This window comes from Myxocyprinus asiaticus, chromosome 7 (genome assembly GCF_019703515.2).
Source record: "Myxocyprinus asiaticus isolate MX2 ecotype Aquarium Trade chromosome 7, UBuf_Myxa_2, whole genome shotgun sequence".
NCBI classification, from domain to species: Eukaryota; Metazoa; Chordata; class Actinopteri; order Cypriniformes; family Catostomidae; genus Myxocyprinus; species Myxocyprinus asiaticus.
The window spans coordinates 10,122,980-10,138,989 of NC_059350.1; the positions used below are offsets into that span (position 1 = coordinate 10,122,980).

Below are 16,010 nucleotides of genomic sequence, written 5' to 3' on the forward strand. Positions count from 1 at the left end.
TCTTAGTTTAAATCAAACTAATCCCAAAAAGAGAGCAAAATGTTGCATCATAATGTCTATATTTTATAACATTTGTAAATCCATATGCCAGAAAACATGAAAGGTTGTCCAAGTTGGCACAAAATAATTTCTAATCAATTAAATATATTTTAAAGTTGTGAAAAAAAGCCAACAATAATGGAGCACACACCATTTTTGACAACCATTGCTTTTGACAGCATCTCAATTGCTGCATCAAAGAGAAAATGAGCAGATTTAAACACTTCTGTGAACTGCATGATTCTAAATTCCATCACATCAAATAATAATAATAATAATAATAATAATAATAATAAAAAAACCTCCAGTGCAACAGCAGCTACGAATAGAGATTTCCACATAAAGAGACACTAACCATTCAGCAAAAAATAAAATGAAAATAATAATACATCAGAGGGTGAAAAGGGATTGCTTGGCTTCAACAGAAAAAGACACACCTTTGACGCAACATTCCCAAGAACCACTCGTGAAACACCTTGAAATATAACTCTTTTCTCAAGGAGCATTTCTCTTAATTTGGTGTGATTTTCACCCTGAAGATGATAGAAATCATTACAATAAGCAAAATGGTAATCAAAAAGTTTAAAATTGAAAACAAAACAAAGGACCAAAACTAATACAAAATTACAGACTTTGTTTTCTAACAGCTGAAGACACTAACCTCTCGTAGCACTCTTTTGTAGATCAACCAAACGCAAATATAACATGGATGAAAAACAAACAAAAAGTTCATGAATCGATATAAATGACAACATTATTAACAGCATGAAATCAGCAAACAATAATAAAAGTAAAAATTCTGCATATGCAGATCAAAACAAAGTCAGGAGGTAAAAAACGGCAAAAGTGTGTCTTTTTCTAAGAACACAAATTATCTTTTTTTGGAAGAAAAAAAAACAGAATATATATATTTATATATGCGTGTAAAAATCATAAATAAAGATAAAACTTTTATGTCTGCCTTACCCCCTCCCTCCAACCCAAAACGAAGTGTAAAATCAACAGCAGTTACTTCAGAGATCATAACATGCAATTGATATACTTACAGCACTGGACAAACTAATCCCGAAACTACCAACCCCATCTGACCCCAAACACACCCCCGACCCACCCTTCCCCTACCCCAGTACAATCCTTAAATATGTCAGCTCATTGTCGAAATAAAAAGAAAACACTTCTCACACTATTGATCAAAAATTCTCTCTCGCACTAGCTGAGGACATGATATTCACTCACTTAAAGGAATATTCCAGGTTCAATACAAGTTAAGCTCAATCGACAGCATTTGTGGCATAATACTGATTACCACAAAAAAATAATTTTGACTCATCCGTCCTTTTCTTAAAAAAATAAATAAATAAATAAAATTGAGGTTACACTGAGGCACTTACAATGGAAGTGCCAATTTTTGGAGGGTTTAAAAAGGCTGCAATGTGAAGCTTATAATTTTTATAAAAGCTCTTACGTTAATTCTTCTGTTAAAACTTGTGTATTATTTGATCTGTAAAGTTGTTTAAATCGTCATTTGCAATACTTTTGCAATAATAGTGAGTATTTTAATGTTAACAGATTGGCCCCATTCACTTCCATTGTAAGTGCCTCACTGTAACCCAGATTTTTGCTTTTTTTTTTTTTTTTAAGAAAAGGAGAGAATTCTAAGTTAATTTTATTGGTAATCAAAATTATGCCACAAATGCTGTCGATTGAGCTTAACTTGTATTGAACCCGGAATATTCCTTTAAAATTCCCTGTGGCTCCAGTAGTTGTGTGTATATACAGAAGTTAAGGGAAAAAGCAAACTGACTTGATCTGAGTGACTGCATAGTGAGTATTTGGTTTAATTACAGGTGGGCCATCCTTAAGATAATTTAACAAATAATAACAACAGAAATTCTTACATTTAACAAAGACTCAATTTTCCATGATGGTGAAGTACACGCCTAAGCAAACACTCCAAAAATATCAGTGATGCTGCCACACACACACACACACACACACACACACAGGAGTGATGCTTATAATAGTAAAACATAAGAATAATTACAAAATAAAGATAAATTAAAATACAGTAGTGCCAGAAAACAGTGAATAGAAGTACACGTTAAACCAAGCATAAACCAAGAAAATAAGGATCTCAAGCCATATTTCCATAGGTGTGTGTGTGGGTCAGCAAAACAACAGTGAAGGGTGAGGAACTGCTGATAACAGAGCACTAAGATGCCGTGTCCAAATCTGAAATGAAGAGCTATATTAATGTGTGTGGAGGAGGGATAGAATCAGAATGGCAGTGGACTGTGTTGAACACCAGCACCTCACCCATCACTGTCTCACAGGCATTTACATACATGAAGCTGTATATTCCCTGCCTCACTTGAGGTCCTCCTCTGCTAAGAACAATCCAGCATCAGCTAATATAACATCAATATCAATAATAAAAATGTCACTGGTTTGAATTTGTTTTATTGATGACACCTTTGGTGTGTAATGCTGCAGTCATATCAATGAGGTCTACTGAGAGAATGACGGACGGACAGACAGGCAGGAACCAGAGATGAATTTCAACAGCATGTTATGAGTTAACAGGAAATCAATGTTATGTTGATGGCAAGTTCTGTTATAGGCTCTATTTGGCTTGTGAAAAGAGTGAAGAAACTACTGGGAGGTAAATAGTAACTGCTCACTGCTAAATATAGTGTTGGAGAAACGGAACAAGTGTTTCATACAGTTTCTGATTCCTTCAGATTCATTTGATTCAGATTCAGACAGAATCTGCATATTTTTTGCATTGTGCTGATTTTGGGGCAAAATCTGCAGAATTCTGCAGCATGAGGTTGCTTTCACAACCTATCAGAATTACTGTAATTATGAGAAGACGATTTGAAAATTCTACTTGCTGCAGTTCACGCTCTATGACTGAAAAATGTCGTTTCTATGGCAACGCTCAACACCAAAATGGATCCTTGTATGGTTTTGTTTTTAATGACAGCAAAATATGTAATCACTATTAATTCATTAATGCACCTCTTTATGTTCTTGCAAAATGTTAAAGAATAAAGAATTTTACAGTAATTAATTGTGAAGTCGGAGCTTTTATAGAATACCAAGTTTACAACTAGAGTTCTATGAAGACGTGAATGGCTTTTTCAAGTCAGAATCTCATAATTACGGTAATAATTGTGACATGATGTGAACGTACCATGCATTTAAAGGTGCACTCAGTCATTTTACTCAAAGAAATTTATAGTAATTTTGAAACATTTGTTTATAAAATCATGAGCACTCACATGAGATGAAGACTCCAGTCATATCTGTTACCTTATAAAAGCTGTTTTATTCTACATGGAAAGGATCCCCTCATGTTAATGTTACATGTTAATCTCAGTAACCGTCCTGTTATTTGACACTTTCACTCATGGATTAATCATGGCTAACTATGAATAGTGAATTTCTACAAATGGCATCTGAAACTGAAAACTACTGCGTTTGAATGACGCTGCATCCACGCCACTAGGTGTCAAGTCAAAGTGTAAGACACATAAAAAAAATAAAAATAAGTGCACCTTGTGTTTGAGCTTTGTACTGCAAATGGAAGTACTGCATTCTTATTGGTAGCTGAAAGCGTAATCAAATTAGCCAAAATATTTAATAAACGCACACAAAAGTGTGGGAAATACGTAAAACTTTGTGAATGACCGCCATTCCGCAGATTTCTGTGAAGGTCTGCGGACAGAGTTTCTGTGTGGCCCTGTTTATAATTAAGTTATTTAATATGGGGAATTTATTGAAACTTATTAATGCATGAATAAAGTGGTCGGATTTTAAAAACATGACTCCATCCACCGCAGGATGGTCACAGGAAGACAATTACAAAAATATCTGCCCGCATACGGAAAATCTAGCTAAAATATATATAAATATTACCAGCTGGTGTCTACTATTTTGCACAATTAACTGAAAGTCATTATTAATTGCCTACAGTGAGCGGTGAAGTTTGTCAGCATAGTGGTGTAGTTGTTAAAGCAAACCATTAAGATATAGATATTCTCAAATGACTACACTTTCTTGCTTTCTCTCTCTTTTCCTCTTAATAGATCATATCATGAGCTCCTCCAACGCTCCACCAGTAATCATTCTCATATTTGGTAAATGTGTAGACATTACACTGTTTTATGCATTTGGTTTAGAAAAAAAAAACTTGTCCTTTGGGGAATAAAATCATTGACAGCAGCATCTAAAGTAATCGGTAGCAGCAGTAAGATAATAAATAAATAAAAATAATAATAATAGCAGATAATACAAAAAAAGTTTCAAGGATAACAAAAGGGTAAGATGCAAAACAACACAAACTAATTAACAAACTAATGTACCAAAAATTGGTACATTGGTTCAATACAATTCAAAGCTTTTATATAATGTCCTGCCAGCTCACAACATAGCGATCTATGAAAAAACCAACACTTTCCAATGTCAACCCTGAAACCTCACCAGATCTACACACAAAATGATCTCAAAAAGAAAGCCATTACTTTCTATAAGACTTAACTGCAGTCTCTCTTTCATACGTTCCATATTCCACCTATCATTGTCTGTTATTTCCTCTGCCACGTTCAATGGTCTTTCCACATTCTTTTTTTTTTAAACACCATATTCCCTTCCTGCCTCAACATACAATTACCCTCTGATTCTTTCCAAGCCCATTTGTGCATTTTTCTCTCTTGTCACTCTAGCGGTGATTTGGCTTTTTAAAGCAGTGAATCTCAAACTCTACAGCTTTGGTTGTGAAAGTCGCTGAACATCTTCAGCGCGACCAACGAACAGATGCTGAAATCCAATGAGAACAACAGCTTGGCAGAAAATCAAAGCAGTGCTCCTGTGTCAAAAAGTGTTTTCGAAAAAAAAAAAAAACAAGCTTTGGTTTGAGGTTTGAACCCTGTTTGAGGGAACTCAAATGTTGATGGGAAAAGACAACGGTTCTAGAGAATGAAATGGAGGCAACGCAAATAAACTGCTTTCTCCCTCTGATTACTCCAAAAACTTCCCCACTTGTCTCTCAACACAGATAAATAAAAGCGTTCTGAGTGCCTATGACAACATCTCTCATCTATTCTCCTGGTGGCCAATTGCCGTTTCTTCCTCAGACACTCTTTAAGACCGAAACAAAACTGAATTCTGTTAAACTCTCGCCATATCTCTAACACGACCTGAGGTGTGCACTGTGCACAACTTTACACAATCTGGACTAATTTTTTTTGTGTTTTATTTAGTGATAGACCGATATATCTGCCAGACCGATTAATTGGCTATTATTTGGCCATTTTGTCAAGTTGTCATTTCGCCTAGATCCAATATATGCCGACAGCCATTTCATCGTAATTATCCATATGCCACCCTGCTCCTAGAATCGGTCAACCACTAGTTTTATCTTCAAATACAAAATTTCTCCCTTCACCAATATATCTATTTTGATACATTCCAGACCAAACTAATTATAACAATCTGAGCTTCAAGGATTAAAAGTTCTACCGCTAAGAATCACTAATTCTTTAAATACATGTTACAATTATTGAAATATCTGATGATGCTTCCTAGCACAGAAAAGAACATTTCTATAAAACATACATCATAAAATGTCTCCCTAGTTTCTATTAGATTTACTGAATGGCTGTGAACAATTGTCCTCAAACTGTACAGGAAAGTGAAGACTTGCCACACACTGAAAGCGAAGACTGATAAACGGAAAACACACACACTCACACACATCATTGCACAGTGTTGTTTGACTACTCTGTTCAGTCCCTGAGTAAGGGGCTATGGAGGACTTCAAGACGTGCTGATTTTGAACTGAACGGACTGAGCGGAAACAGAAGTGAAGTTCCCAGTGCAGCATTTTGTAGATCCCACTGCGTGCAGCGAGAAATACATGTATACTTGTGGCTAAACATTATATAGCGGTAAATGCTTGTAGGTTATGTGAAACAGCGTGTTATTGTAAATGTGTGTGTGCATGTATGTCACAGTGAGTGTGTAAGGGGCCGTTCACACTTAAACATACGCTAGATGGACGTTTTTGACCGTTGCGTCAAGTCCTGCTGTTTTTTTCAGTATTCGGTCTGAACGGCCCCCTACAAAAGCAACCAATAATGGTCCATCCTGTTTGATGGGTGGATGAGGACATAAATATTTCAAATTTACTGTACATCGAACCTGCTCAGGATTGTCTGTCAATCAGTCAAACTCCAATATTTACATTCTCTCTTTCACAATCTGTCCTTATCCACTCCTTGCATCCTTTCAAATGTACATTTTATCTGCCCGTCTCTAAATCAACATCACATCATTCTGTCTCTTTCTCTCCCTCCGTGTCTCTTTTTCTCTCCGGCTGGCTACCTGTTGAAGAGAGAATGGTGGAGCTGGTGATGGCTGAAGCACTGGCTGCTGCGTGGAGACTCAGTGCGCTCCATCAACCTCTGAAACCAACCCGCCACGTCAACCTCTGACACCTCATAACGTCGGATAAAACTGTGTTCCTATGGGAAAACACACAAAGAATTGGTTAAAGATGTGAATTAGTGATGGACCATTATATCGAATAGGCTGACATTTATTTTGAATAATCATTTTAAATGTTCTATTTGGGGGGATTATTTTGGGGTCTATTTCAGCAAATATTAAGATGCGATTCAACTAATTAGAATATAAGGTAATTTATCTTGATTAAAATTTTTAATTGATCGACAGCCCTAGTAATTCTATTTTAAAGACACTCTACATGGGTACACACAATAAGAGCAGGGGAGTATAATGGGAGTTCAACTGGAAGATTGACACTTACAAGCAGCTTGTGGTATTTTGGCCTTTTTCTGTGATCCTTTGTGAGGCTACAGAGACAGAAGAATTAGACCTATACAAAATTCACAAACAAATACAACCAAAAATCCCTTGTGTTGTGTGAATACAAATATGTCTCCAACAATGTGTCCGGAAAGAAATCAAAAATCGTCTGAACTTTTTCTGAAGCTAAAACTTGTGGTTGTTTGTACCAGTCTTTGACGAAGGACTGGAAGTCAGTGGAAAAGCCCATGCTGAGAGGAAGGATCGGTGGGTCCTCTTGCAGAACTTTGGTGAGAACCTCAAAGTCCGTCTTGCAGTTCTTGTAAGGAAACTGTCCCGTGGCTAACTCAACCTACAGGCAGGAAGGAATATAGATACTTGTTAACAGCAATTCAAGAAGATGGTGTTTTGAAATCCAGCTCTTCAATTACATTTAAATTCCACATTAATGACTACATGAGCAAATCCCTGAATTTTTCATTACGACCAACTGCTGGACACCTAAGCAACCAATACAAGGAAGAAGGAACTCACCAGAGAGATACCAAGACTCCAGACGTCAGCTCTGATGTCATAGTCTGGTTTACTGGGATCTGGAGGGTCTATTCTCTCAGGCTGAGAAACACATAAGAGATCATGAAGATTAATATGGTAAATGCTGCCAGAGTAAAACAGAAATGCCTGCAATAGCATCATCAATGATGCCACTACAACTTCAACTTCTTCCAGCAGATAGGTGATAAGTCTGTCTTATGATCAGTGTATCCAATATCAAATATGCAAAGGAAATGTGTAAATAAAGGTGCTGTAAGCGATTTTTTATGAAATGGTATTCAGAAAATGTTCCTACTCCCTGAAAGATATCACTGACATAAGTGTCCTGAGATACCTCACTGTGTAAACAGCAAACAAAATGTGGCCATGGGCCTCTGTCAAATTCTTTGATCAGCCAATCAGAAGACTTTGATGTGCTTTCTGCTGGTCAATAATTGTGCATGTTGTAGTAGTTGAAGCAGATCATTTATGTTTAATGGCATATTCAAATTCATAACAGCTGTCAGTTGAGGGTGCTATTTTGTTACTTTTATTTTTGACAACTTGTGAGAAAACGCAATGCTGCTCTTCCGCTCTGTGACGGTGTCAACGGTACAACTAGCATTTCACTGATGTATTGGCTGCCGATATTCCTCGACCAATTATTGACCAAATTAAAACCGTCGGTATATTGGTAATATGCATGAAACCGGCGATATGAAAAATGAATGGTGGATTTATAATTAATTAATAACACACTTTGTAAAAACTCTGTGAATATAAATGCACATTCCAGATATAATAATGGCCACAATATGTACATTTTACATGTAATATTAAATTTTTATTCATTCTCGTTCTTGCGCATATTAATGCGGAAAAACCCCCATAAACGGATTTGACACTTTGACAGTGAAAATGGCACTTACCTATAGGCTACATCCAAAAAAATGCTTTGAAACCAGTAAACTTTGACTTCTGAGACATTGGTATGATATCTATTAATGCTGCATGACTGATTGAATTAGACTGAAATCGCAATATGGCCTTGCACGATTACTTTTACCTTAAAAGGCTGCGTTTCTGCATTCAGCGCTTCAGCCAGTGCTGTGTGAGCAAGAGTGCCCTCTAGCAGTCTGGACAGCATTATCCACTGTCCATTAAACCACTATATTGAAGGAATTTAAAAGGGAGTTTTGTTTCTTTGCTTTAAACTTTCTTTTTCCTAGATGTGGTTAACATTTCCGTGGAATTGTCCAACATATGCATAGTATGAAACTGTAATGTTCCATCATATATAGTATGTAAAATGTGAATTCTGTTGTTTTGGACTGAAAAAATAGAAGTGCAGAAATGTTTAAGTAGTACAAAATATGTCGTTTTTCATCAATCATCATGTTATCATATTTACAGTGCATTCAGAATGTATTCAGACCCCTTAATTTTTTTCACATTTTGTTAAGTTGCAGCCTTATGCTAAAATGCTTTAAATTATTACACTCCATACCCTATTAATGACAAAGCAAAAACCACATTTTTGATAACTTTGCAAAATTATTAAAAATGAAAAACTGAAATATCACACTGACATAAGTATTCAGACTCTTTGCTATGACACTTAAAATTTAGCTCAGGTGCATCCCATTTCTCTGGATCATCTTTGAGATGTTTCTACACTTTGATTGGAGTCCACCTGTGGCAAATTCAATTGACTGGACATCATTTGGAAAGGCACACAATTCCAAGTGTCATGTCTGGAGGAAACCAGGCACCTGTCATCACCTGCGCAAGACCATCCCAACAGTGAAGCAAGGTGGTGGTAGCAAAATGCTGTGGGACTGGGGTACTGGTCAGGGTTGAAAGAAAGCAGAACGCAGCAAAATACAGAGATATCCTTAATGAAAACCTGGTCCAGAGCACTCAGGACCACAGACTGGGCCGAAGGTTCACCTTCCAACAGGTCAATGATCCTAAGCACACAGCCAAGACAACACAAAAGTGGTTTAGGGACATCTCTGTGAATGTCCTTGAGTGGCCCAGCCAGAGCCCGGACTTGAACCCAATCAAACATCTCTGGAGAGACCTGAAAATGTTTCACCTGTCATGTGTTTAACAGATCCAATCCATGTTCAGTGGAAATTATTTAATGTTAGAACAGTGAAAAAGCTTTTGAAACTCTCAGCAGCCATATCAACCTGTAGCTCAAGACCGGTTGCCCACTGAAGATAAGCAGGGTTCAGCCTGGTCAATACCTGGATGAGAGACCTCCTAGGGAAATCTAAGGTTGCTGCTGGAAGAGCAACCCTGTGGTCTGTGTGGGTCCTAATACCCCAGTATAGTGATGGGGACACTATAATGTAAAAAGGCACCGTCCTTCTGATGAGATGTTAAACCGAGGTCCTGACTCTCTTTGATCATTAAAAATCCCAAGGCACTTCTTGTAAAAAGAGTAGGGGTGTAACCCCTGTGTCCTGGTCAAATTCCCCCCATTGGCCCTTATCAATCATGGCCTCCTAATAATCCCCCTCCATTAATTGGCTCTATAACTCTACACTCTCCTCTCCACCAATAGCTGGTGGCTCAGTCTGATGTAAGCTTCAGAATAGTTAAAAATGCTTTCAGCACCTTTAACGTATGTGAGAGAATGTGTTTGTGTGCTCACCGCCATGTAAGCAGCACAGCCGGCACTTCGAGTCTTAGCCTTAGAATCCACCAGTCGGCCACTGATGCCAAAATCACACAGTTTGATCTGCCCTTTGGCATCCAACAGGATATTTGATGGCTTTACATCTCTGTGGATCACACCGTGCTTCTCCTTTAGGTACAGCAGAGCCTTCACAATCTATATAAATGATAGAGCGAGAAAGAGGAGCAGAGAGAGAGAAATTGAAAGATTGGAGCAGTGCTTAGTGAAAACCACTCTTCACCTTGAGAAACATTAATTATTTGAGGAAACTATGAGGTGCCAACCAAGCTATGGCAGAGAAGAGGTCATTTTGAATTTTGCTGTAATAGGATAGTATAAAGCAGGGGTTCTCAACAGGGGCATTCAAGATGCCAGGGGGCGCTGAGAGCAAATTAGTGGAGAGGGGGCATTAGGTTACAAATGGGGGGCGTTTATCAGTCATGTTAATCAAAACAATTGTCAAGTTCCTGTTTGCATTAAAATGTTTATCTAGACTCCATTATACGGGTTGGTATGCATTTGTGCCACGGTTCATCTGATTCTGAAGTCTAGCGATGCATCTGAAGTATCTGGTTTAGCAGCGTCAAATAGACAGGCGAAGTCACATCCTCTGCTAATGCACCTGTATGGCTCTGTAGGTGGATAGACTTCAATGGACAGAGCAGTATAGCGCAAACCAGGTGCGTTTTTTACTCACAGACCGGTCTCGAGCTCTCAAACGCACACCTCTGATCATTGCAGCGCTGTGAGAACCAATGAGAAGCACAGCACGAGACGCTGAAACCATTTAAATTCGACACAGAATTCTACATGACTACCCTTGAATTTACTATTGTAACACTGTACTTTAGGCAGAATAGATTCATAATACATATTATCATATCACTACTTCAGCTCTTTTTAATTTGTCATAGGCTACATTAGGGGAGCAAGGGAATATAATACATTTTTGTTACAACTTTTAAATGATTATATTTTGCATTTATTATTTTTACATGTGTTTAGAGTAGGCCTACTTTTTGTAATTACAAAAATGCCAAAATGTATTTAATAGAAATCATGTTACATCTAACCATGGTAGTGAAGATCATCCATGCTTCCAAGTGCTTACTATGGTCTTGCTACAAATACCACTGTTAAAACTATAAAAATAAATACATTTAGTCACATAAATTAGGTGTTAACTTTTTATAGATTTTATAGATAACCTTACTGTTGTAGATACCATTAAATTTACTTCTACATCCAACTCAAAATCAAAGCTGTAATGTAGAATAAGCATTTCAGTGGGACAAAATATGCAATATTAGCGGCTGGGGTAAGAGAATGAAGTAGAGGGATGTTCATCAAAAAAAGGTTGAGAACCACTGGTATAAAGGAAGACTTACCGCCACGGTCATCTTTCCCAGAATAGGCTCGGGTATGGGCCCCTGGATCCTCTTCTTCAGCTTCTCTGCACATGTCCCCATTAGTTCCATGGCGATGAACACATCCGTCTGCACAGGAGAAGAGACACCTTGAGATCTGAAGTCATTCAGGATACTTAAACATTTGCCATCAAGATCCCAAGAGAGCCGATTCTTCAAATAATGCATATTTAACAAATAATAATGCCTGATTTAACTAAATTACTAAGTTACTGAGTTAGTTATTGATGCAGCATAGCATAGGACTTGGAAAAAGCAGTAAAACTGCACAGATCATAAGTGTATGTGCGCTACTCACATTGGTGACTATAGCACCATAGCACTGGATGATGTACGGACAGTCGTGACTCTTCAACACCACATCCAGATCCATAAGGATTCTCTTGTTTTCGTCTTTATTACCTGTCCTCCTCATTTGCTGCAAGGAAAAACACACACATGCAGTAATTACTCCAGAGCTGCATTGCTGTTTTAATGACTCAGTATTTACAAGAAAAGTTCTATTAGACAAATCCCATTAGACAAATGAACACAAAATCCCATCATAAAAAAAGCATCCAAAAGAACCTTCAAGCCTCATTCTTAAAAGTATACCTTCACGCCTCTTTTATTAATATTTTTAACGTGATTAAACACTTTTCATGTTACCTAGTTGAGCAGCTACACTGGAAATCTTAAACAATCGTGATTTAGAAGGCCTTGTAATTTAATCCCATCCAGAAGCCAGTGCTGATTATCAAGTATTCTCTTCTAATTATCAGGGATATGAGACCGTGAAGAGAGAGACAGAAAGCTTAACTGACCTTGACAGCGATGACATGGCCAGTCTTCTTAAAGCGAACTTTAAACACCTGTCCACACGTTCCACTGCCGATCTCTCCCTCGCTGATCAGATCCGTCACCTCTGCGGGGTAACGCTAGATAACACATAAAGAAGAGGTCTGGCACTTTTTTTAAACACCATATTCACAGTAGGTCTGTCAAAATTTTTCACTGAAATATTACCAAAATTTTATTTATTTTCAAAATTTACAAGATATTATTTCAGGTAGAGGGGAAAATCTACAAGACATCTGATTTCTTAATCAACGTTGTCTCCTACGTCCACAAGAGGGCACAACAAATTAATATAAACCAACTTAATCATCACTGTGTTATTTTGTTAGCTTTTGTTTATTGCAAAGTACATATCTGGCTGTTAACAAATGTGCATAAAATGAAAAAGTCCAAAGATTTTGCCAGGTCATATTCTCAAATAAGTAAAAATAGTAAAATGAGAAATGCATCAATAGATGGTTCTGTTTTAACTTAGTGTTGCACAGTATCATGTACTACCACAGACTCATGCTTCATAATATCAGCGGTACCACAGTGTTTTCAACTAAATACGGTTGGGTGTATGTACCTAATGCTAATGCAGCGAGACCCAACCGCTAAAGACCTCCACATCTGGGGGCCGTTCTCTCTGAACGCATCTGTCTTTTTCTATGCAAGCATGCGCTTGATGGACGTCTTTGACCGTTGCGTTATCTCGCTGTTTTTTTATTCAGTGTCTCTTGCAGTTAAGATGAATTTTATATACGCTGTGTATTTTTAAAAGGAAATTCAACCTTTAACCTTGCGCGACCCGCGTCCACATGCGTGGATGTTGTATTTTGGCTTTGCTATACGCAACGCATAATTTAAATTAATTTAAACCGACTGAATACTCTTCACAATACTCTAGACCAGGGCTAGTCAACTGACGGCCCGGAGGCCAAATCCGGCCTGCCAATCATCTTTGTCTGGCCCTCCGACTGATTTTTAAACAAATTGTCTCGCCATCCGAAATACCAGAGAGCTCTCTGTGCAAAAGTGTTCATAGGCTCGAGCCTCAGCAATCAGCGGTGAGTTTAACAACCCTCATTGGCACGTGCAACAGCATTCAGCTGTCATCAGTTGTGCCGACCGGAGTGTGCATTTACGCTTTTCTGGCGATAGAAAAGTTTAAATGCGCACTTAAAATTAGTTACACTGCTTTGCTAAACATGGATTACACCGTTTAGGTGAGCATTTTAAAGTGTCTTTTTCAATCCAATGTATTTATATAAAATTGCTTGGTTGTGTGGAGTGCATTCACATCTACAGATGTAAAAAATGGTCAGTGCATTTGTGACAGAAATGTTGTCAGCACATACTGTATACACATTAGGCAACAAAAGCAATCGATTACGAAAACTGAATGTTCAAAGAAAATGTGCTGAAAAGTTTGCTTTTATTTACTATTCTTGAAGTGTCAAACGATCGTGTCTCACCTCTTCAGGGTCTGTAGGGTTTGGAAAAAATTATATAATATACAGGTTCTACACAGCTGTGAATCAGCCCTCTTAATCAAGAACAGCATCAACTCAGTTTGTTCTTATTTTGCCAATGATTACCTACACAAAAATCTGGCTCCTGCACTGGCTATTGTGTGCAAATTCAAAATATTTGCAGGAGTAATTTTTTTTCTCACTGAACAGGATGATACTTTATAGAGAAAATGCAATAGACATTTTATCTCTTTTTTTTTCAAAACCCTGTGACCATTTTAATATTAATAAATGTTAAAGTAACGTTACTTGCGATGAAAGTGTTAGCTAAGATAAATACGGAAAACAAATTGGCCCCCGCTTCTGAATAATCTGGCCCCCGCAAGAAAGTAGCTGAAGAGCCCTGCTCTAGACTGTCATTGAAGGGTTAAACTTTTGGGAGCACCAAGTCACGTGACAACAACTTGACGTTGATTTCCGTGAAGAGCTTCTAAGGGCGATGAGCCAACAAAAGTACTTCTGATAAGAAACCTCTTTATGTTTTTTCATTGAAACCCATTTAGGTGTAAAGAGTAGAGACTCTAGTTTCGTTTATAAATGCGCTTTAAAAAATGTTTTTAATTTTTCGCACTGATAACCATGATGTCCACATATGTGAACTTTGGGACATTATTCCCTCAAAAAAAAAAAAAAAACGTTACGTTATTTTGAAAAACTTTCAACATTAACACATCTGTGGGCCATTTTGTTTCATTTTAATATAAATCTGGTTATATTTTATTTTGTTATCACTGTACAATGCAGTTATATTCATTAACATTAGTAAATGCATTCCTATATTCACTGTGCATTTTCACATTGAGAATCAATGGGTTCATCCAAAAGCTGAAAAATGTTGTTTTCATAGGATTTATATGGAGTTAGGATGAAAATAAGGTGCATTTCAACCTGTTCTGAGACCAGTGCAGACAGACCACACACTGGAGGTTAAGTCATTTAGCAGCATAGAGAGCTAGAGGATGCTCACTTACTCCCTATTTAGTGAGTGCATTCACTACTAAAATGCTGCAGAAGATGTCTGGACCACTCAACATGTTTGGCAGACATGGGAAAATGGTAAACAGTACATAGATTCAGAATTTATAATGTATAATTTTATTTTAACATGGTTGGCAGTGATTGGATGATGCTGGCATTATTTTGAATCAGAATTAATCATGCCAATTTCTGATGTAACTTTAGTAACGTCTCAAAAACACGAATAAACAATATGATGAAAAAAACCCCAGACTTTCTATGGCTTGGTATTTCACAACTTAGTCCAACTGTCCACATATGTGGACATCATTTTTGAGTAAACTATTTACTCTAGAAACAATTATTATTATTTTTTTTTTGCTTGTTTATTAGGTGCTACTAGTTACAAATCAAAAAGTGAAATTGAAAATGCACACAGCAGTCACGCTCGGGTCTAAGGAGGTTAAAACGCATCTCGAGGCGTTTTATTTATGCAATGTGTCTGTTTTAGCCCAAGAATATAGCCTACGTTATCATAAGTGCTTGGCACACATCCACATTTCGAATGCTCATTTTAGCATTTCAAATGTGCATTTTTATCTTAAATTCAAGGAATATTCTAATTTGAAGTTGACAGCCTTAATTTACAGGATCTATAAAGGAAAGCTGGAAATGGTGATTCTCACCTGTCCATCAATCTTCAGGTAACCTGTTTGTTTCATTATTTCCTGCAGCTTCTGATCGATTTCAGCACTGAAGAAAAAAAAATTATACATTAAAAAACCATGACTTTCCCTCACCCCTAGATCATGCTCCATAAGTGTGAGTGGGTGACTCATTTGACATACTTCTCCAGGCTCTTCGGTTGGCTATAAGGTGGGGTGGGAAGCTTAAGCATTTGTCGGGATCTGCTAGGGTATGAGGGGTGTTGAGGTGAGCTTTCTGAAGAGGACGAGCGACTTCCTCCATCGTTGGCCAGCGGTAACTGCAGAGCTACGAAAAAAGACCAGAGGGAAGGATGGAGAGAATGAGACTAAGACAACAGAAAGTCAGTGAATTGATGGTCTTTACTGGGAACACGGTTCATAAAGCATCCCAAATTTAGAGACCTGTTACCAAATCAGGTCTGGGGGCCCAGAATCCAGATCTGATCCAGATTCACTCCTTTATGTTTGATATGAGATA

General features: G+C 37.5%; 1 protein-coding gene across 2 annotated transcripts in view; it reads right to left on the reverse strand.

The window, feature by feature from the left end:
• map2k7 (mitogen-activated protein kinase kinase 7) overlaps positions 1 to 16,010 on the reverse strand; it is a 34,285-nt gene that overhangs the window by 6,690 nt on the left and 11,585 nt on the right. For both annotated transcript variants that reach the window (XM_051702425.1, XM_051702424.1), the window contains 10 exons: positions 15,674 to 15,818; positions 15,512 to 15,578; positions 12,321 to 12,434; positions 11,816 to 11,935; positions 11,479 to 11,586; positions 10,067 to 10,246; positions 7,405 to 7,485; positions 7,080 to 7,222; positions 6,872 to 6,917; positions 6,427 to 6,566 (listed from right to left, as the gene is read on the reverse strand). In XM_051702425.1, coding sequence (XP_051558385.1) covers positions 6,427 to 6,566; positions 6,872 to 6,917; positions 7,080 to 7,222; positions 7,405 to 7,485; positions 10,067 to 10,246; positions 11,479 to 11,586; positions 11,816 to 11,935; positions 12,321 to 12,434; positions 15,512 to 15,578; positions 15,674 to 15,818 — 1,144 coding nt within the window. The remainder of the gene's footprint in view (positions 1 to 6,426; positions 6,567 to 6,871; positions 6,918 to 7,079; positions 7,223 to 7,404; positions 7,486 to 10,066; positions 10,247 to 11,478; positions 11,587 to 11,815; positions 11,936 to 12,320; positions 12,435 to 15,511; positions 15,579 to 15,673; positions 15,819 to 16,010) is intronic.